The sequence below is a fragment of the Clinocottus analis genome, unplaced genomic scaffold (assembly GCF_023055335.1).
Source record: "Clinocottus analis isolate CAN_PGR_092001 unplaced genomic scaffold, fCliAna1.0.p SCAF_22, whole genome shotgun sequence".
Taxonomy (NCBI): Eukaryota; Metazoa; Chordata; class Actinopteri; order Perciformes; family Cottidae; genus Clinocottus; species Clinocottus analis.
Window position 1 is genome coordinate 4,840,111 of NW_027175954.1, and position 24,635 is coordinate 4,864,745.

Below are 24,635 nucleotides of genomic sequence, written 5' to 3' on the forward strand. Positions count from 1 at the left end.
CTCTGTGCCTGCACAGATAATAATTTAACATTAGCATATTTCAATTTTAAATATCTCATGCACTTGTCTCTCCTATTTAAGTTTTTTTTTTTCTTTTATCAGTGTCTGTGTGAATGATATATGTGACATGTTGGATAATTCTGTGCTGGGATTGACGACAGTAAAAGAAAAACTGACTTTTTTTGTGACAGACTCTTGCAGATCTCTTTTGTTCTTTCTCAAGTAATGGTTTTGGTTCTTTACTGTAGTTTTACAAATATTGTCTTTTCCAAAAGGAATTCATAATACTCTTCAATGGTGTTTGAGCTGTTACAAGACATATGGTTTAAAAATACTTTGTCAATATGCAAAGAAAAGAACATAAATGTTACATTAATATCCAAAAGTAACAGAGGCAAATTTGCTGTGAGATTTAGCTTCACAAAAACACGTTGTATTAAAACAGGCCTCATTCACTTATGAAACAACACTTTACAAGCATTATATTCCAAAACATCATATGCTTGTCACTACGCTTGTGTTAAGCGGCACTGTGCAGCAGGTGAAGGACATGCTGTATTTATTACCCCATCAGAGTCCCTATTTTCTCCCAGTTTTCCCCCAGACAACTGGAAAACAGGTGTGCAAATGGCGGCACATGCAAATAATGTTGTCAAATTAATTGAAGAGTTAAAATAATTACCATGATGAATAAGCGTCTTTCTCGAGATGAGCATATATTCCTGTCTCCTGTGGCAACTCCCAGGGCTCCCCTCAGATTAAATGGAATTTAGATTCATTGTGGGGTCTCAAAGGCCCAATGCATTAAAACTCATTTCCAGCAAATTCATCTTGAAAGAGCTCAGCATACTCCAATCACACAAAATAAATACGGCATAGTAATTGAAGCCTCCAAGGATTGGCAAACATTATTACTCCAATTGCTCAATTGTTATGGTAATTTTGGAATCAGTCTCAGTATACTTTAATAGTTAAGTCGCTTGACTAAAATTGTGAGTCATGTCATTGTTTAATACATTCTCACCTAAGTAAAGGCATTTAATTCACTTAGAAGTGACCAAAAATCTGCAACTGTCACTCTATCCTATGCTCAAACCATTATTTTAATCCTGCTCCCTTCTAATAGGGCGTACTTCTCTTTTCTCCTCCATCTCATTCCCTCATTATCTGCCCTCTCACTCAGGCTTCCTTCCTCAAACTCAAAATGCCTCTCTCAGGGACTCCCTTGTCCTTTGCCTCTGTCGCCCTATTTATTTCCCTTTCCTGCCACCCCCTCCGAGCATCATAATAGCTCTAACCTTAGCGGGTCAGTCGACGTGTCATATCCCTGCAAGAGAGCCAGTCTGGTAATGCATGGTTGACCACCCAGTCCAATTTCAATCACCGGTCTGGCTGTGGTTAACTGTGCAGCGGGGTAGAGAACATCCCTCAGGCCAATCAAATGTACGTCCCCTGAGGTGACTGATGGGGACAGTCAATGACTTATCTGCAGCAGCTCATCTTGGGTCTTGTGTGTAAAAAAAAATAATGACGGAATCATGTCAAGAAAAGAGGGCCAGCGTAGTTTAAATATAGAGAAAGAGGGAGTCACACAATGAGGTGATGATATGATGAAACGGAGTGTAAGAGAAGAGAAAAAAAAGAAAAAGAGATCAAGCTCTTTGGAAACCTTTGTGGCCTCCAGTGTTTCTGCTTGTGTGTGTCATGCAAACAGCACATACTTCATGTGTGCAGGTACGTGTCAATGCAGGTAAACATCCTTTGCACCTGCGGTGTTGACACAACAGACCCCCCCGATCGCACCCACACAGATGCTTTTTATATGAACATCAGATCCAATTAACATTTTCGTGACTTAGTCTTGCTTTGTGCCCGCACACAAACTCCTCCGCTCCAGCCTTCCTCCTGCAAAAGCAAATGTGAGACCTCCTTTTATGTAAGTCCAAAAGACCTGGCACCAGGATCTTGAGGAGAAAAAGGGAATGTGGAATCAGAATAGCCCCTCCGAGATAATACGTGCACAAGCTCTGCTGCACTGTAAGATATTGTGCAGTTCTTGCTTGTAGCCTTTTTCCCAACCGCAGCTGCAAAGAGAATCAGAGGCCCTGAATGTTACTATTCCATGTTACTGTGATGTCTGCTGTCTTTTTTTCCTCAAGTCAGTCTTTGATGCAGGACTGCATGGATGACACCTGCTTTTAACACTAACTGATCAGATCTGATTTGGGTTGAATTACTAACAATGTTTTGTATGTATATATGTATATATATATATATATATATATATATATATATATATATATATATATATATATATATATATATATATATATATATATTATTGTCTAATCTCTATATACAGACTGCATTCATATGCTGAACGGGAAAGGGATGGAAGTTTTTTGTATCGGTAAACAAAGGTAAAAAAGGGAATATCCTGTCTGATATAGTAAGACGATGAATTTGATTGGTTCGAAAGTACCTTGCAAACTGGTTTCGTTTCAAACAATTTGGCCGTACACATCATCTCTCAACCGCAACTCAAATTGCAAACGGGACTGCACAGAAAAAGAAGTCTTGGCTCAGATATCAGCAGGCTACACATGAAACCCAGAAATATAGCCCCCGCCCCCCAAGGCTTATCCGTCATCAGACGGATAGCTGATGGGTTCAGAGATTGACAGCTGACTTGATTGAGTGTGCTGTGGTAGAAATAAAACTGAATGTTGCTGCAAAACGGACCATATTGCCCACATCTTCCCAGCTGCCTGAAGGCCACTATTTTCCCTTTCCTTCTTTTTTTAGGCAAAATATTTTCCAAGTAATTCTGCCTGTCTTTGGAGGATGTTATCTTGTTTGAATACAACTTAATTTATGTAAGCATTTGCCTTATGACTGGGCGATAGTATCCCTTATGACACAGGAGGTGTGGCGCAAGTGTGATTAAGAAGAACGTACAGTCTCTGTCTGCCCAGATTAATGCACACTTTGCAAAGGACACATGTCTCATCACTCAGTGGTGTGTGGCCTCCAGAAACATGCACACAGCGGAGGGTCGTTTATATAAATCCACTGGTCATCAGCGGGTTCATTGCAGCTAATCTCACACAAATTATAAACGTGCAGTAAGATATACATTATATACTATACAAACACATACAGTCACCGGATCACGTCAACTTCATTAATGTTTAGTTTGTTCTCTTTCATTTAGTTTATTCTCTTTCTTTCTCCCCCACTGGTTTTGTGGGAACAATAATTATGATAATAGTTTCAACTTTTACGCTTTTCACCATACACAAAGACACTTTACACAAGAGACAATGACAAACGGAACAGAACAGGAACGGGAAGACAAGAGCAAACAAAACAAACAGAACATTTGAGGTAATAAAGAAATAAGGGGAAGTAAACAGAAGAGGCTGCGTGGGGCATGGCGGTATGTAGGTGCAGGGGTTCATCAAGTGAAAGCGAGTTGGAAAAGGTGTGTTTTGAGGGCTCGCTTAAATGATAGAAGGGTGGGAGCCTGACGGATGGGGAGGGCGTTCCAGAGGGGGGGTGCAGCAGCAGCTGAGAAGGCCACATCGCCCTGTGTCCGACGCTTGGAACACACACGATGTCGATCAATGCTTCTTAATCTCGGTTCTGAGGACTCTGAGTGGTTTTAAATCTTACACGGTGCAGTCACGCTGCTTTACAGCCGGGGCATCCAAGGTAAAATCAAACTGATGAGACGGCCACGATTTAAATCACCGATGGTTTTCAACCTTGGTACAGAAAACCTAGATGCCAGAGCTAATGGATCGTAATCTTTATGACAAAGTAAAATGTTATTGCTATAAAAAACGCTTATATGGGCAATAAATCCATTAAATATAAAAACCTACAATACCGAAAAAATCGGGGTAAAAAATGAGTTTCTTCTGACAGCCTTCCCCTCTTTTTGTATCAGTAGCAGAGCAGCATTAGTATTGCATGTTTCTAGCTCTGTCTTGTAATGGCTGGAACGCACTGAAGTCCATTTAAACCAAGTTATTCCCTTTGTGATTCACTGTATGCTCCCCTGCTGTGGCGGTGCTCCTTATTCCCAGACTCTTTTACCAATCCTTAGATAAAGCTGAGGCTTAACCCGAAAATGTAGAGACAGTTGTTAATGGCTTCAATAAAGCACTTTTCAATTCAGTATCACAAAATGAGATGTTTTATTTGGATTATTCTTAAGTAGGCTCATTACCAGACAAACCCTCGAGAATTAGAAATGGAATGGGCTTTAGTCTTATGCAGTTGTCACATGGTTTGAATGTAATAGATGTAACAGACGCCTTTTGGTTTAGATCCTGACCAATTTTAAAAAAAATAAAAAATCATCGTCACTCTTGACGCTCCGTTAACTTTATCTAAATCTCCCAATAGTTGTTCTTTGTGAAACATAACACAATTTCACACATCTTTTCATATGTTTTATAAATGGCTATACAAAAAGTATATTTCATTGAACCCTTTTGAATATTTTACAGTGTGTCAGCCAACCTTCAAACAAATATTTCTCTGTTGTTTTTGATTGCTGTGTTCAGTTTCCCATAAACTAGGTTGAAAAGGAATCGTAAAGTCGCAGATTACGAAGAAAGCTTTGAATTTGGTTGAAAGCATCTTTTATTCCTCTGCTTTCTTGCAGACACGTGTGTGACAAATTCTCATTAAATCTTTGCTTTGTTTGTGTTGCTGTTGACAAATGAAGCCAAGGACAGTCACCTCGACAGTACAATCAGTATACCAGTAATTTGGGAAAATGGTTCCTTCTTAGTGTTACAATAGGTCTGTGTGCGTGCGTATGTGCGTGTGTGTGCGTGCGTGTATGTGCGTGCGTGCGTGCGTGCGTGCGTGCGTGCGTGCGTGCGTGCGTGCGTGCGCTATGCGCGTGCCTGTGTGTGTGCGCACAAAGGACCCCCTCGGCCTCAGACGGAGCATATTTTGCAGGTTGAACACGTGAGGCACACTGTCTGTTTTTTTTTGAATGTGCCCAAACAGTTTTGCTGCGTCATTTTTTTTTTATTATTGTTGCTTAGCAACCACAAAATAGGGGCTCCCTAATAGTGAATAATGCAGTTTGAATTAATAAAAATGACTTCCCCAAAATATCAAGTATCGCGCCGTGTTTGCAAGCAGGCCTGCTCTTTTTCTGTTCAGATCACGATAACGACGCTCGGGGAAGTCACATACCTCTGAAGTCACACACCTCACATAACCTCTGCTTATGCAGCAACAGTCACCACAGAGGGGGAATCGGATTGGACAATGAGAAGGAAAAAAACGCTGTTGACGTCAGGAGCTTTGAGTTTTTCAACCCGAGGGGGTTTCTGTGTACTGCAAACCCTTCATCCTCCTTCAAAACAATTACAAAAAAACTGCAGCGGATTAATGAAATGTTCCCGGTCTGATCGGAGCCTTCTGCTGTGTACTGTATTATCCATGTTCATCTTACTGTGAGGTACAATTTTAAATCCATGTGCGCATTGTGAAAGAAACTCTTTACAAAGCAAATGTTCTCATGTCCTTCCCTGACACGTCAGAGCGAGTCAGATACACCACCTGAGGAAAGAAAGGTCGACATTCTTTTGGTGTCCTGCTACTGAACCCTTCATTTCTTTCTGCAACTTTATTCTCGCTCTTCACACCCTTTAAACATTCCTTCCGCAAGAAACCCTTTTTTTTTTTATCTCTAGTAACTGTTCAGTTACTTTAACCTTAGAATCAAGCCCATGAAGATGCAGCTTCACACAAAAAGGCAATCTTCTGCCCTTGCTGTTGTTTTCTTGATGGGATTTCACCCACCGAGTATTATTATCCAGACTTTATTTTGCAGAGTAATGTGTTAAACTGACCAGGCATTGGGACAAGATCAATTTCTGTTTACATGCCAGAACTGTGCTGGGTAGATATAATGCAGCGCTTGGCCAGGATCCAAGGAGGTTACTGAGCACAAATCTGTCATTACCCTCCTCGAGTGCATACAAATGTTCATTAATACATAAATTCAGGGCCATATGGTCTAATTTACTCAGTATGAGGCTGGATGTTTTTATCGGCCTTCTATGTGAAGCACATGTGAACAGAGGAGTCAAAATTTTAAAACTATCCACAGAAATTCACATTTTCCCTGCACAAGGTTCAGTAAAAGATCAAGCATTTTTGTTGTTGTAATTGAAAGTGCACCTTTACGCCTGTATAAGTTACTTTTAGGAGATAACAAGGATGCATTGGTACAGTTGTGATGGGATCAGCGAGTGTTATCTTGTTAGGGGAGTTTCTATTTGTAACCAGGAAGCGTTGGTTCCCTATAAAGGAATTGTGGGATGCAAAGTCTTTCGTGTCCATGGAAGCGACAAGCTGCTTTTGTTGTTGGAAAGAAAAGCCCTAATAAAACTGATATCTCTCTTTCAGGGGGAAATTTTACTGCCATTTTAATCAACTGCTAAGGCAACAATTTTGTATTTCAATATATCTATTTTATTAATTTCATACATGTGACATCTAATGTGACGGGTGATATTCATAAATCCTCTACCTTAGCCTCTTTTCTGTTTATTTAACTTGTTTCTTTCTTATTGGTTGTCACATTCTCAACCCTCTGTGTTGTGATTTGTATGACTTCATCTTGATTTTCTTCCTCTTCTCCTTCCATCCTCTCCTCCCTCCATCGTCTCTTTGTAGCCTGTAATGATCTGGTGGCCTCAGGCAGTGACAGGAAGCCCAATGCTTTGGTCCAGGTGGCTGTCATAGATCCCCACAAGCAGCACCTCGTCTCTCATGCCTGCACAGAGATAGTGGAGGTAAGGCCGCACACACACACACACACACAAACACACACACACACACACACTCTCTCACTCACACACACACCCTTGCACAGATGCATACATGCAGAATCCTCTCTCTGACTCTCTCCGACCTTTAGATGTTTGTTCTTCGCTGGGTCGCTGGGTCCTGGTTGGTGTTCCTTCCAATACTCTGCCCTCCTTTTTCTCAACCTTTTTCTCTCCCCTTCTGACTCATCAAGTAGGAAGAGACAATGAGCTTTTACTCGATTTCCTGTGACAGTCCAGACATCTGAAAGAGTTGACATCTGGCTCTCAATCAGTATCACCCCTTAATATGTACAGTCTGTGTTCTGAGGTTTCATGGTGGGGTAGTTCCATACAGTGAGAGTGTTTTGTGGGCTTTAACATCTTAAATACTTCTTTTATCACCCTCAGTCTGACAGTGCTACTGCCAAGGCAACTGTCACACAAGGTTGTTTTTTTTTGGGCGGCAACAGCTGCCCCCTGTCCCACTATGGAACACCCACTTACACACACAAGCACATATATATCGACACGCACACACAATTTCTTCTTCTCTCCTCATATGAGGGGAAACTTTCCTGGCACATTTTATTTTCCTGCTAATCCAGTGAAGCTAAATATGTAGAACCGTCTCTTTCAAAGACTGCATTTGGATCGCTTTTCCCCCTCAGTCCTGTCAAGGGAACAGCAGTGTGTGTGCGTGTGTGTGCATGTGTGTGTGTGTGTGTGTGTGTTCGAGCATGTATGTGTAGGAACACAGGATGTGGTAGGATACTGTATGCTGGCTCAGCCAGCTCTGCAGACACTCTGAGTGCCGCTGGAGCTTTGATTTCATGGCTGTAATGTTCAGGATTTTGAGTAGGATCTGAGGATATGGACTGCTTTCGTCTTCACAAAAAACGGGTATGTGCGCAGTTTGTGTATTTCTCCAAATCTGTTTTAAAGTTTGCTGCCTCATAAGAAACTTTTAAGGTTGTCAAGGGGTTTTCTTTGCCATATGATAATGTTGTTCTTGTGGATAGCGTAATATAAATGAAGATACTTGCCATAACACATACAAGTATATTTAGCATGCCACACAGAAATCAGATCAATCTGAGTAATATGAGAGTTATTTTGACCCAGAAACAGCACCACATTGAAAATATGAAATTTGACTTTGAAATCCTCCTTGAATGTAGTGTAAGTGTGTCGTTGAGAGGAAAAGAGGTCACTTGTCCGGACAGTGGTAACCAGCAGGGTTTCATACTAATACATCTTATGAAAAGTACAGCAGCAGATGTTCATTAACCTGTGTGGCAAAGGTGGATGTGTGTGTGTGCGTGTGTGTGTGTGCGTGTGTGTGTGTGTGCGTGCGTGTGCATGTGCAGAGCCCCACTGTGTGTGAATAATGCCTCTGAAAACGGCTCAACTGCCATTTGTGTTTCTCCTGGTTGTCACATTCCCGGGATGCCTGCTCTCAACAGCTGCCACCGGCTTTTGCTTTTTTTTTCTGATTGGAGTCTTTGTTGCATAGAAGCTTCAGCATGTGATCAGCGTATTATCAGGACCCCATGCTGTGTATGATATAATCGTTTAATTTAGAAGATAAATGACGGAACAAGCCCTTTTCACTCAAACCATGAATCACTAGTCAGGGGTCAGGTAAAAAGAACAGGATGGCATTAATCACATTGGATCTGGAATTTACTGCTCTTTAGTAAAATGACCTCTCCAGGTGTTGTGTATTAAAAAGGCGGTTCAAGAGAATGCACTGCCTCTAAATTTGTCTTACTAACAGCTACTGTACTAAAACATAAAACACTCTGTTGGCTTGTGTTAGGAGTAGTGTGATCCGACAAAATAAAGCTATACTTATACACTTATTATGATTACTAATATTGAATACATTTGATATATGGTGTTATTATTGTTACAAAAACAGTAAAGTGCATTAATTTCTTGAACACAAGTTTCCCAAATAGTGCATTGTTAACATTAGCAGATATTTTGTACTCCGTAGTATTGCTTCACTGTCTGGTTTGAAACTGGATTACGGTGCTATATTTTCACAAAAGGCAGGCCCTTTTTCATCTCCACAGACCGAGTCTATGTCTCAACGTAAGTACTGTATCTTGATCTACTGTTAGTAAAACAGAAAGGACCAGTGACAAGCAAAGAAGAAAATCTAAAGCCCTCCAAATCTCTTTAAAGTGCAACAGGAAATGTCTTTGACAAATAGTATTTGAAGCTTGGAGACACAAAACTGCTATCTAGCATCTTGTAGGAAAATCCCATTCCTAAAACATGGGCAATGGGTCCAGGGGTGGTAATGCTTGAGGGGATTTGACATCATGCAAAGCCAAGGGATAGAGCAGCCTTTGATGTCATGCTAGTCAAGCGAAGAACCCCCTGTCTGGAACGAGTTCAGAAAGTCTAGTCTGCCTGTGTGTGTGTGTGAGTGCACAACCCAATCCAATCTGACATGCACACACACACACACACACACACACACACACACACACACACACACACACACACACACACATACCCTCTAATGGCCTAAATTGGCCATTCCACTGAGGTTTGCGACCCAAACAAAAAGACAGGCGAGGGGCAGCTGTTTCCCAGAGCATATGTTGACCACTTGTATGACAGACTGGCTTACTTCTCTGCATAGATGGAGACAGGCTTACCACTTTAGCTCATCTCAGCCCATCAGTAGCGCTAAGAAGATTCAGCCACAGCTGAGGCTGCCAACCATGCTGGTAAGTGTGAATGAGGCCTATTCAGTGTGCCAGGGAGGCAAGTGTAAGGGCTTGTGTATGTGTGTGTCGCTACCTGCACATTCTTGAGTATAATGGCTCTGTCTGTCTTTTTGTCAGTGTACAGTACTGGTATATATCCAGCTTTGCACTAAGCTCAAAGCGGTGCAACGGTTCCACTGTGTCTGCACCCGCCGTGCTGAATCGGGCTGTGTGTTTCAGGATGTTGGCGTACACAAACCACAAAGCTTCGTGGCCCACCGGCAAAATGGCACTGGGCATCAAGGCTTGCATTACCATGTCCACAGAGGCTGAAACAAGAAGCGATAGACTTGTTTTATTACCCCTCCCTCGGTGCATGGGTGATTTCTAAAGGATCAGCCGGGTTAGTGATGCGGCGAGGTGGTGTGTCTGTGTATTCCCTCCGTGGGTGTGTGTCTGTGTGTGCAGTTGAACACAATTCTGCCTTTGTGTGAACAGTGCTGTTTTTAGCGCGCTTCACGCATTGGCTCCCAATTCTCCCGACATTCCTTTTTGTAGCAAAGGATTGGAGGCTTGTTGGTGTCAGTCCTACCTGAGCTGTAGTTCAGGTCCCAAAATAACTTAAGCTGAACAAATTCTCCAGCCGAAATATTTTTCAGCCGGCCATAAAACTGAGCAGGTCCTATTTGTCGAGTACCTACTATTGTATTACCATTGCTTTCCAAAAAAATACAATCTCGCCCCCTTCTTTGAAGCTTCACTTTTCTGTTGTTCTTTTAACTGAACTTTCACCAGAATCTTCTTTTTTTTTTAGCTTTAAGTTGATCTGCTCTAACAATGCTCCGCCACATTTGGGGTTAGAGAGAAATTCCCCTCTGTGGTACTGGTGGTACTGGTAATCAAGCCAGGTAGCAAGCTAGATAATGTCAGGGCCGGGACAATGGTCAGGGAGGATCAACAATCAACTTATGTGTTGGAGTGACAAGAGTTTGTACTAAAGTAGGTCTCTTAAGCTTTATTTTATTCACCAATGTAGATTTTTGGACTTTGCAGCCAGTGTCCAACTTGCAGCCAGTTGGACACTGGCTGCAATTATGCGGACTAGCCTTTCATTTTGCATTTGTTTTGTCCATCCAAATAACTGATGCAGTGTTGAAGCCTTTCGATTCAATAATCAGTTCATGTGGAGGCAAGACTAACACCTGAGCACTGACTCTAAACCGTTAACCTACATAATCAAAACATATCAAAAAGTATCAAAAAATGTAATATTAACATTTAGTTGTGGTTTGGAGAGTAGTTGGACCAAATGATGTGCGAGAAATAACATTTCAATTAGTGATGCCAATGCCACTTTTTTTCTGGCCAAGTACGCATACTTCATCTGGGTACTTGCCAATACTGAAAACCAATTTACTTAATAATACCATTGCAGTTCTGACAATAACTTTGAAAACATGTTTACCAATGCAGATAAGATGTTACTCACTTTGACTGTAACAATGTAAATATATGACCTGATGCTGTTGCTGACATTTTGACATTCAGCATTGAGTTCTCCTGATACAGTGCTTGCAGTCAGGATGTTAATAGTTAACCATGCAAAAAGTCAAAAGTCAAACTGTAATATATATATATGTATATATATATATATAAAATTTTATATTTAAATGATGGATTTAACCTGTTGGTGGCTGCTGGGTGGTTGCTTACTAGGCTTAACTGACGAGAGACAAATGTTGCCATGAAATGGTACAAGGTGCGTTTGCACCTGAGCACAGTGTTGTCAGGTCAAATACTAATTTTAATGATATATGTAATATTCCAAAAACATTGTCCAAATAAAAAAATTCCGAGCAAATCTATGTTGAAATAAAAATACATTCATAAAATAAGTTATTGACATTGACATTTTAGTTTTACATGAGTACATTACTGTGCACACGTGCCAGAATATGGACTTCAACCTTAATGGCCAACCTTAAGTTATTTACAGCAGTTTGTTTTGTTAACTGGAGGGTGTGATGCGTCTGCCAGTGTGTCTATGTCGGCCTCATTGCCGCTCCCCAGTCTGTCCCCACACGGTCTCAGAGGGCCGCATTCTATAAACGCCCATCAGATCGGAGCAGATGAAGAGGAAGCCCCCAGTGTAAACACAAAGTGCTTTGAATTACTTTAAATGTAGAAAACACCAAATTACTAAACAATCCTTGAAACTTCCTAGGAAATCCCCTCAGCTCCTGGTGCGATAGAATCTATATTAAGATGTATTGAAGATCAAAAGTAAAATAAAATCCATTCGTACTTTATGTTGGGCGGGCATTTTGATTGTGAGAGACCGGAAAAGGTTCACCAGCTCCCTGTTTTTCAAATAAAGGCATAAAGGCACAGCAACACTTTTTGTTACAAGATTGTTTGTGGCACAATATCGAGAGACTGGCAGAGAAACCTGCCTCATTTCATGATGCTCTCTCCTGTTTGACAAAAACATTCCTTCTAACAAGTGAAACAGGTGACATGCAGGTCCTCCCTCTGCTAGCATTGCACTGATTTTACAGAAGGTTTTACATTTAATTTAAATATCAGTAACAACTTCGTAAAGACACTTTTTTTTTTTTACAGTGTAGGGAAAGCAAGGTATTTGAAGGCCGTGGCAAAACAAGCCATGCAGTTCAAAAGACATGGACGTCAGAGGTGCTGAGTGCTCGTGGGTATTTATTTGCTAATGCCATACAGCTTTCTGGTATGTTTGAAGACCCAACACTGGCCGCTGGATACACTGGTTTAAACCCATTGCCAGCACTGTGCCAATTTACCCCACCAGACTTGTTGCCCCCGACCTGCAGCCTCGGTTGGGACACTGTAGTTATGCCAGAGCTCCAGGTAAACCCATCAGGGTGAGCTCTATCTTCTCCTTTTTTTGTGCCCAAGCGAGGCAGCAGGGGCAGCTGGGGAGCCGAGAGGAGTGGGGAGAGATGCCGTGAGTCGGAGGAGGATGGACTGAGCCCAGCTGTTTGGTTCATTCACCCACCCGAGTCTTCCTCCCTCCTTTTATCCCTTCGGCTTGCTGCTTCTTCTTCTTTTTTTTTTTTGCAGTGCAAATGTGCATATAAGACTACACACCACCACACATGCACACACACATGTCTCACCCTGTTTCTGTGTTGTCCCTCTCTCTGACAGGCGAACAAAGACCCGCTGTTTCTGACAGGGGTGACCTTCCCTTCAGAGTATCCTGCTAGCCCGGAGACACTAGTCAAGCTAACTGTGTATGATGCAAAGGACAAGAGCCAGGAATCAGTGAGTGAACAGTTGTTGTGTTTCTGTGTGTTTGTTAGACGTTTGCATTTTGAAAATCTGCGTGTGCGTGTGAGAGAGAATGAGATGATGATAATGAGTATGTTCAAAGCCAGCCGTGAAGCAGTCTTCCCACATGTGTAGTGCAGCATGAGCTTTAAACTTTACAAAGAACAAACATAAAACGTTGTGAAAAGTCTGCAGCAGAATCTCATTATGTTTATATTTGTCCTGCATGAGGTGCAACAAGTTGTTTGTTGGTTTACAGCAGTCAACGAATTATACTATTCTCTAACTAATCATCCATTGGAAGCAGTCTCAGACAAAGACTTGAGTTGAGTTTTAAAGGGAAATAGTGCACAGCCTTCGATGAGCAACTGAGCATGGCAGCCCATCATTCTCATTGATCCTGCGGGAAAACCAGCCTGCACTTTAGTGAAAATGGGAAAGAGAGACAGACGTAGAACCCTGAATGGTCCGGGCCCTCAGGTTCTGACATATAAAACAGACTATGTATCAGCCTCTCAAGTGTGGGTGTGTGCATGATCCTAATCAAGCACCCTACCCAACCCTGGGTGCCAAGAGCTTAATTTGGCATAAGGTATTGTGAAACACTCATGAGCTTTACGATGGGTGAGGACGCCATCATTACAGTGGAAATATACCCATTAAGGCATCTGATTCTGTGCCAGTGCAAGTGGCACTAACATTTTTGGCATAAGTTATCTTTTTGCTCTTAGAGTATGCCTATTCTTTGTAGCTTGTACTCAAACAGTCTGACTATCTTATCCATCGCTTTAATCTCCAGATATCAAGCCGAGATCAACTAAACTAGGAAGAGGTTATTCTGTTATACCACTCTGGACATATTCTGTGTGAAATCATTAAGCATACAGGAAGCATCTTCAAAATACATCCTGAGCTTCATCAAACATCTGGGGACATGTTGTCTTTTCTTGAAGGAACCTCAAACACCATTTACACCACATATGAATAACTGAATAGGAGCTCTTAATTACAGAGGTAAAAACATTGTTTTGGTTATGTAGTTGTAGCCTGAACAGCTTCTAAAATAACTTCAGAGTGATTTGTGACTCTGGAGACGTAATCCCATCTGAAACAGGGACATCATCTGGTCCTGTATGTTTGGTGTCCAGTATTTTTGTATTTGGGTTAATGTATATTTGCAACTCCTGTAGACAGGACAGAGTCTGATCCAAGGCCAAGATAAACTCCACCTGTTCATAATATATCCATCCTACTTGTAATGGTTTCACCCTGCAGTTTCTTTTCCAGATTATGTCGCGCTTCGCCAGGATAGAGTTGTTGGCCAAATGTGCAAAAATTGGTTCTGAGCATGTTTCCTGAGTCTGCTTGAATGCAGATTCAACAAATTAGATCGTTCATTAATTCTTCGAAATTAATTGATAACACACACATTATTTGAGAAACACATGTTAAGAATGTTATATTTTAAAAAGGAAACAACATTGAATGGAAAACGTAGCCAAACGTATTCTCATTTTGTATTGTAGAGTAGTTCAGTTTACCTTCTCTTTTACTTGAGTTTTGCCGTGTAGCACACCATGTACTTTTTGGAATAGCATTACCTTTTTATGTGTTTCACTGTATAGTCATCATTTGCATCTTTGAATTCAACCTATAAACTTAATCCCAGATGGAATTTCCTTGAAATGGGAACACAATGGTTTATTCTAAGGTGTGAATTGAATATTCATGTTGAACAACACCCATGTGAGCTCAACACTGTATAAACTCTCCATTCATCCCACAACTCCTTCCTCGGGGTGTTTCTTGTGTTGTGTTGTGTTGTGCGTTGCCACCAAAGGTTTTATTAAACAATATGTGGCTCGGCAGGCTAATACCTAAATATAGAGATATTTCACTGGTGCTTGGTAAAATATTTACAACCTAAATTCAAGTTTATATGAACAGCTTTATTAAAGAAAGTCAGTTTACCTAGGCTGGTGCTTTCTAAGGTTACTGTAAAGTACTGGCACTGGATAGAATATTTTATTAACTTCTTTAGAAGTTGGGATTTTGAATGTCTCTGTCTTTCATCCTGTCCCTCACTCTGGCTCTCTGACAGGAGCTCACTCACAGTCTGTCAAAAATATCACTCATGCACAACACTCGAGCTTGGCTATAAGAGCTTAAGGCTCAACCAGCCTTACAGGACAGGTCAACCGGTCCTGTTGAGCCTTTCAAATGCTTCCCTCATCTCTACAGTTTTGAAAGACGAGTTGCTGAACAATTGACTGTGACCATTTCTATAAAATAGCTGGATTATAACATTTTATATGCATTAAAAAATGACCAAAGTCCCCTCTCCCTTTCTTTTAGTGGACCTCACGTAGTGTCCTTGCAATATATATATATATATATATATATATATATATATATATATATATATATATATATATATATATATATATATATATATTCTTTCTCAGGCACCAGTGCTCTCATGCTCTGGTTGGCTTTTGGATTTTTCGGCTACGCTCAACTGGGCACAGTGTGTTTGTCTGGATCTCATTAGAGAGTCTTTAAGTGACACAGGCATGACCCTGAACATGAGCTGGCACAATGCGTCAGCCTGGCCTCTTAAGTGGCAGAACGGCAATCACTCAGCCAAGGCTCAGTCATTTAATTTAGCTTTTTAAAAGAGAGGGGGGGAGGAGGGGGGGGGGGAGAGAGAGAGAGAGAGAGAGAGAGAGAGAGAGAGAGAGAGAGAGAGAGAGAGAGAGAGAGAGAGCATTGAGTAAATTTGCTGTGTTTGTGTGTGTATATGTGTTTTACAAATCAGCTGTCAAAAAGTTTTACATTCCACTTTCAGCTCCAGTAGCAGATGTTTGGCCACGAGCCGATTCGCTGCATATTTATTAAAACGTTTTTTTTTTTTTTTTTGCAAATTGCCATTTTGTGTGATATGCCATGTCTATTCACCATAAGAATTTTGGAGTGGAAATAAGAAGCGAAGAAATTGTCACGGTGAGGGGGAGGGAACTGATGGAGCGAGGTTTATGGATGACTGCTTTAGCATTCGTCGAGGACCGGAGACTTTCATAGTAGGATGATTTCCTTCTGCCCTGGGCTTCCCATTTAGATATTCTAAGATGACACTGGCTGCATGGTCATGAATATTTGAGAACATGCACAGGGCTGAGAGAACGATAAGTGAGGGAGTGAAGGTGTGAGAAGGACTACGACTGGGTTAGATATCTCTCAGGTGTAAGTGATCCCCCCTTCAAGCTCTAGTTGTCAAAGGATGACAGGCTAGCCTTACTTTGTCACTGATGTCTTACCTGCAACTGCACTTTGAATGGCTCCCAGAGGCAATACATTCTCTTTCAGCTCACATTGTGATGACTGAATCAAGAAGTATTCACTCTGAAAGCTGAAAGGGACATGCTTCACAGAGATCACTAAATTATATTTTAAGCTCAACCAAATCTTTAAACATAATGACTTCAAAAAGATGATTCAAAAATAACTAATTTGCTACATCTTGTCTCGAAAGGAGGAATTGGAGAAAAAAACATCTCTGGCTGTCATGCAAGAAAGCACACATTTAATTACGTTTTAAATAAGCAAAAACATATTTTCATGAAGTTTTTTCAACAAGTTTATAAAACAGCATTCGCGGTCTCAGCAGCCAGTCTCAGTTATCTTTAAAATGCATCAGTAGTCAGGGCAGAGCTCGTCTGAGAAAGCCTTAAGTTAAGAGCATATGAAATGGGCAAATAAGATTATCTGTTTGTGTTTGCTGCGTCAGGTTTGAGATCACTTACCTCTGTGAAGAGACTCGGAGGCACCTTGTTAATGAGAGGCCTGTGGTTTGTGGTCAGTAAAGACCTGTTACTGAGTCTTCTTGTGGTATATTAGGGATCGGCCTGCTGCCTCTGGAAGAGCTCTTGTCTCCAATCGCAGCCTCATTTATCCTGTCTTTGCCTTCTGCAACCTGGAATAAACATGTAATGCAGCTTTCACTTTGCATTCTTATTACTGGCTGTGGTGAAGGATTTCGATTGGTTTCTGTGATGCTCACCGCAGTGTGACAAACAAAAGACCTCATCTGAGTAAAACAGGAAAATGGTGCATGTCCGGTCATTTCCATAAAGCCGCCATAAAATGTATTCAATCAAATAAAACACAAGCAGGGGGGATTTTACTGTGTTACTATAATGGCCATTTCATCCTCTGGCCGCCACAAAGCAGCCTGATAAACAGGCACACACACACACGCACACGCACACATGCAGCCACACTGCACTAAAGGGACAGAGCAAGATGTCTTTTATTCAGCGGGCAATGGAGAAAGTACTGATCAAAGATTTATCTCAAACAGCTGACCCCCTTGCCATACACACAGGCACTCACACACTACCAAAATTGGATAGAGGTTGTGTGAGAGATGGTCCCAACACACGAGTGGGATGAGGTATTTTTTTCCCTTTTCATAACGGGTCAAAGGTGTTTTTTGAAACTTTCCCTGATGGGTAAATTCTGCCTTGTTAAAAATGAAATCAGACCATATAGCAGTTGACCTTCCACACATTAAGTATGACCCTCATCATCATTGTAATAATTTGATAGCTTTAATAACGATCCCACAATTTTACACAACAATATCTTCAACTTTACATCAGAAAAATGTTGATGACAATTCTACAATTTATCATTTTGATTGGCAAAACGATTTGTTTTACAGGCAATACCTTTGCAGAAGCCATCCATCAACATTTGTAACACCAATTGACTTGCGAGTCTATGGAGTAAATTGCTATGCAAATAGGTGATTTAATAATGTCTCCTTCAGTTTGATATCTATTAGCTTTAGATTGAGCGTACATATTTTCCAGAAACGAAGCATGTACAGATATAAAGTGAAAAGGCACTCCTTTTTTAGTCACTCCATACCACATATATATGTATTATGTCAATGTTGTGGTTGTTGCAGAGTCTCTTATACCGTTGTCTGCGTTTTTCAGAACTATTAGACAAATATTAGCTACATCTCAGGAGGCGGTTTGAGCAGCCACTGTTCCATGGTGAATTGTCGCTCCAATTATGAACTGCTGAAGTATGAAGAATCCCAGCCTCAGTTAATCCTGCCCTGTCAATAATCATGATGTGTAAAAGGTGGTGACTTGACATATTTTTGGCATAGCCACTTGCTTTTAGCTGGATGAGTGTCAGTGTAGTGGGAATTTTCTGTAAGTGCGCGCGTTTACTGCCAAAAAGAGGGGGGGGAGGGGGGGGGGGGGCAATGGAAGCAGACAGTGAGAGAGGGCTAGTGGGTACACACAACAAAACACACACACACACAAACAGAGAAATACACTTTTACAAGAACCAATCTTAGAGATATCCAAGAAAGGTCTTGGTAGTGATTGGGTGGACAGCTGAGCAGCGATAACCTACGAGAGGAGTCCTCAGATAAGGACCGTCTCTTGTCTGATGGCCACTTTGCTTCCCTCACCATGACTGTGGCAATGTCAGCCAATGTCACAAGTGCTGAAAAGTACTGCTGTTCATGTGGGTAATACTAGAATTACTCAAACCAGTGGCCGCTCGCTTTGTTGCTTGCTGGAAGTCTTGCGATGCAGAACATATCAAATTGTTTCAAGGTACAGAAACATTTCCCCTCTATTTTATTGTCAGGGCTACTGCTGTAATGGATGCGTGCCATCCTAATGGATGCAGAGCTTCTCGTCCAATTAGTATTATGTCAACACAGTAGATTTAAATGACACAAGGAAAATCAATACATAAGTGTGTCCTGCCTTATTTATTTGATTTCTTTCCCAAGATAAATAAAAATGTATTCACAGCCTCCTCCAGGATGACGCCATTGTCTTTGTATCGTCAGAGCAATGTTGACACACTTTTGTGAAACTACCTACTTGCATCGGAATCTGTTTATAAAAATACATATTTAACATGTATAGCATTTCTTTGGACCATTTTCTATTCAGGGTGTTGACTGAAAGCCGTGCTTTCCTTGAGGAGGGTCATGCCTACAATTTCACGACAACACACTTTCACACTCACAAGTTGCCTAGTAACCACAATAAATGGTAAATGAACTGTACTTATGTCGTGCTTTACTTTAACAGATATGTTTTTCACTTCGCCCCTCATTCTTCAGGCCTGACCATCAAGAGCGTCTCGGGTCTCACTCTCTAGCTGAAGGGGATCAAACCACCGACTGAGATAAATAGATGACCCTCCCGACCTCCTTAGCCACAGTCGCCGGCTGCATAAGCCTGATAGTCTGATCCGTTAGCCACTAAGAAGCTCCTTTGGTGAAGTGGAGGGTTAATGATTTGGGGTTAAGCACCACAGTGGTGAAAATGAGGACTGCGCTGCTTTTTAACTTTTCCTGCAGATAGGTGGCTGTGCAATAATTCTAGATTAAAGATGTTAGGTCAGGTTAAAGATGTTAGTATGTGCGTGATAACCAATTATAACAAATCTTTCATTAGCAAGCTGGCTGAAATGTCTATTCTTTAAACAGTTTGTGTAAAGTTAGCTGAGGGGTGACTTTTGCCAATCATAGCGAAGATGAGTGAGTTCCCTGAACGGGGAGAGGTTTGACATTCGTCAATCAATCATGACGACGGCAAGTGAGGAAAAATCATAACAGAGGGAACTTGAGGTGTGTGTGTGTATGTCTGTGTGTGTGTGTGTGAGAGAGAGAAAGTCAGATTCAGCAACTGCACCGTCTGTGATTATGATATACTGAACACTGAGGTTCTGCATTTGCCACTCTCTCATTCTGTCCGTTCCAACCGGCCATAACTTATGCTCATCTATGTGCATTTAATTTTACATTCAACCCAGGCAGGCAACAAAGAGTGCATTTGATGGATTGCACAATTACACTTCTGTGAACTTCCAGTTGCGTTTCCATATCCAGGAAGTGCCTCTCTTTTATCTGCATAAATACGCATCGGGCACCACACATTTTCTTTTAAAATCCGTTTTAATAGATTACTCTTCATTTCAACTTCAATCTCTAAACGGGAATTCCTTTGCTTTGAAAGCAATGCCAATTATTCACTTGATTGCTAAGCCTCTAATTTTGTTTTTAACACTGCTCCTATTATTGTCGCCAATGGCCTCAGAGTTTCATGCACCATTACAAGCAAAAGTGAGAGGATAAAACATCAGGCAAGAAAGGAGAGTGCAACCTTCTGTGATAATTAGTGAAGCTTTCTCTTTGGCAGGAGTAAAACACCTCTGGACGAGAATTTTGCGTTAAGTGCATGAGCTGGAAAATGTATGGGTAATAGGTTGATATTAGAGGGGTAAAGTCTGTCTTGTTTGTGAACACAGCCTGCAAATCATGCTCATCAGTGAAGACACCATGGCAGCTTTTAATATTATGGATTCAAAATATATTCTTTATGGCAATCCTCCAAAACCTGAATGGGATTTGCCTTTCATAAGACAGATACATTTGACATAATAATGAATTGAATAATGAAAGTGCTTCTTCAACATGAGGTACTGTACAGACAGGGTGAGATTTCTCTCAAAGCTTTGGAAGCACGGCTCTGTCTGCCTTTTCTTATTAAAAACACTTGTTAAAAGTGTTGGAGCCAGACATGACAATTTAGTGGGAATAAATGGTCCCTGACCTCAGAGAATAGAAAGTTTAAACGCTCTGAAGCATTTTTATTGACAACTGTGTACTCACTCTGCCATGTCAGGTTAACACGACACGTGTCTCACATGACATCTGAAAAGCCCCGGTGGACCGGCTGTTAGCTGCGTTGCATGTGGCGGATAACACGCCATGGATAACATGTCAGGTTATTTACAAAGCCGAAGCTTCTGAAGTGCTTTTTCGCAGTAATGATATACTTTTCATTGCTGACAATACTTCAAACTCATATTTACTGTATTTACTGTAGTAAGGCACCAGATAATTACTTTGTTTTCCCACATTGTTTCTCCCAATGTGTTGACATGCACTTCAATAAAGTGGCTCTTTGCGCCAATGAATATTTACAATTGTTGGAAATGAAGTGCACTCTAGGTTTTGTTGTGAGGGTGAAAGCAGTCATTCGTTAAATAGTTGGTGGAATAGTACAAGCTCATTAAAAGCAACCAACTAAATCTAAGCAGGAGAGCTAATTACTTATAAAAACTGCTGAGCAGATGTCTGGTGCTGTTGCCATGAAGAGACGCCCTTTCTTTCCAGGGTAAAGCCACAAGTTCACACAAGTGAACTACACTCGTAAACATTTTATTTTTAATAAAGTGTTACAAGGACGTATGACTGCGAACACTGTTGGATTTAGTGGCAACTAATTAGTGTATTTTAATTAGTATTTACAGACATCCATCTTGTAATACTGTGATTTAGAAAACTTCCGATAGACAATGGGCACCAAGCATCCATAAGTAAGTCAAACAATCAATGCACACAAACAAAATAACTAACCAATGTTAGTATACATTAATCACTTTCTGAAGTACAGTCAATATTCACAGTAAAAAATTAAAAAATCAACAAAAAAATAAAAATACTTCAACATTGTGGGAAATTGTTAAGTCACTTGCCAAGAGTTAGATGAGAAGATCTCATGTTTATCTGTTCATTATGAAGCTGGAACCAGCAGCAATTTAGCTTAGCTCAGCATAAAGATTGGAAACAGAAGAAAACGACCATTAGCTCCATCTGAAACCCAATGGAGGCCCACAAAATAATTTGTCCTGTTTGTTTATTATTTGAGACCAAAAAAAAGTGCCATTCCATTTAAGCCAGCAATACGTCCATATGCATTTAATTGAAAAATAAAACAACAACTTTGTGAACAAATAAACAATTAAATAAGGAGGGGACAGAAACAGACTGAGCTTGTTTTTTTTTTTCTCAAAGCCAACCGATTGAAAAGTTTTGGACATCTGCAATACCCTTTAAGGCAGGGGTGTCAAACTCCTTTCAGTTGAAGGGGCCACATGCTGCCCATTTTGATCTCAAGTGGGCCGGACTAGTAAAATCACAGCATAATAACGCATAAATAACGACAATACTTTTCTATGTTTAAATCATTGGTGAGGGTTTTTGGACGATAAACCCTATTTTAAGGTTTTTCAACAATTAACTAGAAACATAAAGACCAAAAATTCAGACATCAGCCTTCTGTTTATCTGCCTGGGCTCTATCCTGCAGATTCCCTCGCTTTGTGACACATTTGTGACGCCCTTTTCATGACGTGATCCATTTTTAACGACTTCCAACACAATATTAGTGCTCACATCAAGTGTGACTGTGGATCAATGGTTTACATGTCCGTCTCACAAGCAGAGGATCAGAGGTTTGAATCCCTGCTCTGCTAATTTCTACCTAATTTTCTTCTGTCAGACTGGACCCCCTCACTGGACCCACTGGCCCGCGGGCCGTATGTTTGACACCCCTGCTTTAAGGGCTGTATCTCCAACAAGCTATTACTGTGCATGTAACTCACAGTTTGTTCTATTTTATCCGCGTGCAGCTGACATGCATATAAATGGATCAAGCAGCAGGTAACCACTAGATGCTGGAGTGCACCTTCCCAGTAAACCTCCTCTCTGTCGTAACCTCTCCCAAACCTTTCCCTGTATAATCCTACTCCAATCTCCTCAAGGTGGGATTTGTCTGGATCAATTTCATAATGCATTATTCATTTGAGAATTTAATCAAATATCTCCTTCACCAATCAGCCCAACCCATCTCTCTCTAAAACCTCCCCTGCGTCTCTACCCGCCTCCCTCGCCTTTCTACCTGTCATATCGCCGATTGTTAGTGTCACCTGCAATAGCAGATTATCAGCCAAATGAATTACCAGGTCACAGGTGATTTAGACGCTTGGCTGACTGTAATCTCTTTTTCTCTGGCAAAAGTAGCTTACTGTAAGTTAGTTTGTTCTTTCTTTTCTTTTTTTTTTTTTGAGAGAAGAAGAGAGAAAAAGTGCTTGAGAAAATCCCCTTTCTGCCTGGCTTCCCGCGGGTTTCTGCAGTGTAATGGTTTCCTTTGAGAGGCACTGGTGGAAAGTGCTGATGCTTGTTGGCTGTGTGTGTGTGTGTGTGTGTGTGTGTAAAGGCAGCTATTTTCCATTGCTAACCGAGCCACTGATGAGCTTGCCAGCCAGTGTCTTGTACAGTGTGCACGTTTTTCTGTGTCTGGGTGCAAGTGTACAGTATAGTTATGCTGTGTGCAATTAAAACCCTACAGTTGGTCAATTGAAAGAAATCTGCTACAGCATTTTATGGCAGTAATTTTCCCTATCTGTCCAAACATCGCCATGTGCAAACATTAGATAGTTTCACCGCTCGTACAGCAGTCTGCCTTCTAGCTTTGTTGATAGAGGTAATGACACATGGCTTTTCTCCTCGTCTCCTCACCCTGGAGGACATGAGTGCGGGCCAGAAGTGTTCTTGTCGCTGCTTTGTTGTTCATCTAGCGCAGATGGAATTGTATGATAATCAGAAATCAGACAACATCGTCCCCCCCACCCGCCTCCCTCCCTATACACCCAATGGAAGAGGCATTTTCTTCCCTCTCCACAAAATACAAATTTATTTGTTTTTATCTTATCTCTTCTTTTTTATCTAATGTTCTATTCATGAGTGTACACAACAACACCACGGGATCTATTCATCTGCAATCATTGCCACCAAGGACAAATTCTACTTTCACATAAGCAGTATATTTAGTTCAAAAGGATATTTTGTTGATGTTGTTCTACATCAACTGGCAAATATGTCATTAAGACATCTAATATGGCTGGTGTTGTGCTCAGGAACAGAAATTGCTTGCGGCTGTAACACCTCACCCACTGTTTGCTTCATCTTGTTGTTTACCAAGTCAAGGTGGTGCAAGCAGTCTGAAATTGCGGTCCCTGTTCTGTACGAACTGAGCTGTGCGTTATCCCACAGGGAAAGGAAGGTGCAGGGGAGCTGGTTCAGAAACTCCTACACAGTAGGAACGAGTGTACGCTGCCAGAGCTTTTAAACTGCAGTTTGAGGCTCACCTCTTGCACCATGAATGACACGCACTGACTCTCACAGATGACTCGTGGTAGAGTGGTGTTTCTGTCTGTTGTTGCAGTCTTTATCGCTGCGCAAATTATATCAAAGGAAACACACAACGTTCACATAACACAGAAGAACAGTCACACATACAAACCATTATATTCTACCAATGCAATATAGTATTTATCTATAGAGAAAACAACAGCAATAAAACACAGTCTATCAGAAAAAAATGTTGCAGGAAGAACTGTCCACCCACGCAGAGCTTTGACCCCCATCTGCTTCAACAAAATGTATTGCATTAAAATCCACACTGTGGTATTTGAGTCTTGCACTCCGAGGGAGAAGTGCGCCCAGGTACAGTTTGTGTGTCCTCTGGGCAGAGATCGCTGTGTTTCGACATGTATGTTCAGCAGGGATGTGGCGCACCTCGGATTTGGCTTTAGAGTGAAGCCATTGAGGAGCACACTCTCTCGAAATTACGGGGCATCAATCCCTGTCTGTCTGCCTGTCGAGGCTGTTAACCACCTCTGGGCTGCACCATTGATCTTCGTAATTGTCTCCCACTCTTCAAAGGGAGCTAAGAGTTGGTTTGATCCGAGCTGTTTACTTTCACAGCCCCTATAGTCCTGCTCTCTGAAGAAGAGCGCTATCAAACACTTCAGGCATGAGCTAGCATATTATAGTACTATTACTGTGTGTGTGTGTGTGTGTGTGTGTG

The 24,635-nt window shown here is 41.3% G+C and overlaps 1 protein-coding gene across 4 annotated transcripts in view; it reads left to right on the forward strand.

Annotated features, from left to right (window-relative positions):
* Positions 1–24,635, forward strand: part of inpp4b (inositol polyphosphate-4-phosphatase type II B) — a 114,195-nt gene that overhangs the window by 9,090 nt on the left and 80,470 nt on the right. For 2 of the 4 annotated variants that reach the window (XM_068588802.1, XM_068588801.1), the window contains exons 3-4: positions 6,712–6,830; positions 12,752–12,868. In XM_068588802.1, coding sequence (XP_068444903.1) covers positions 6,712–6,830; positions 12,752–12,868 — 236 coding nt within the window. Of the gene's footprint in view, positions 1–6,711; positions 6,831–7,482; positions 7,746–12,751; positions 12,869–24,635 lie in introns of those variants that run through there. The other 2 variants (XM_068588805.1, XM_068588803.1) reach the window with 2 other exon arrangements.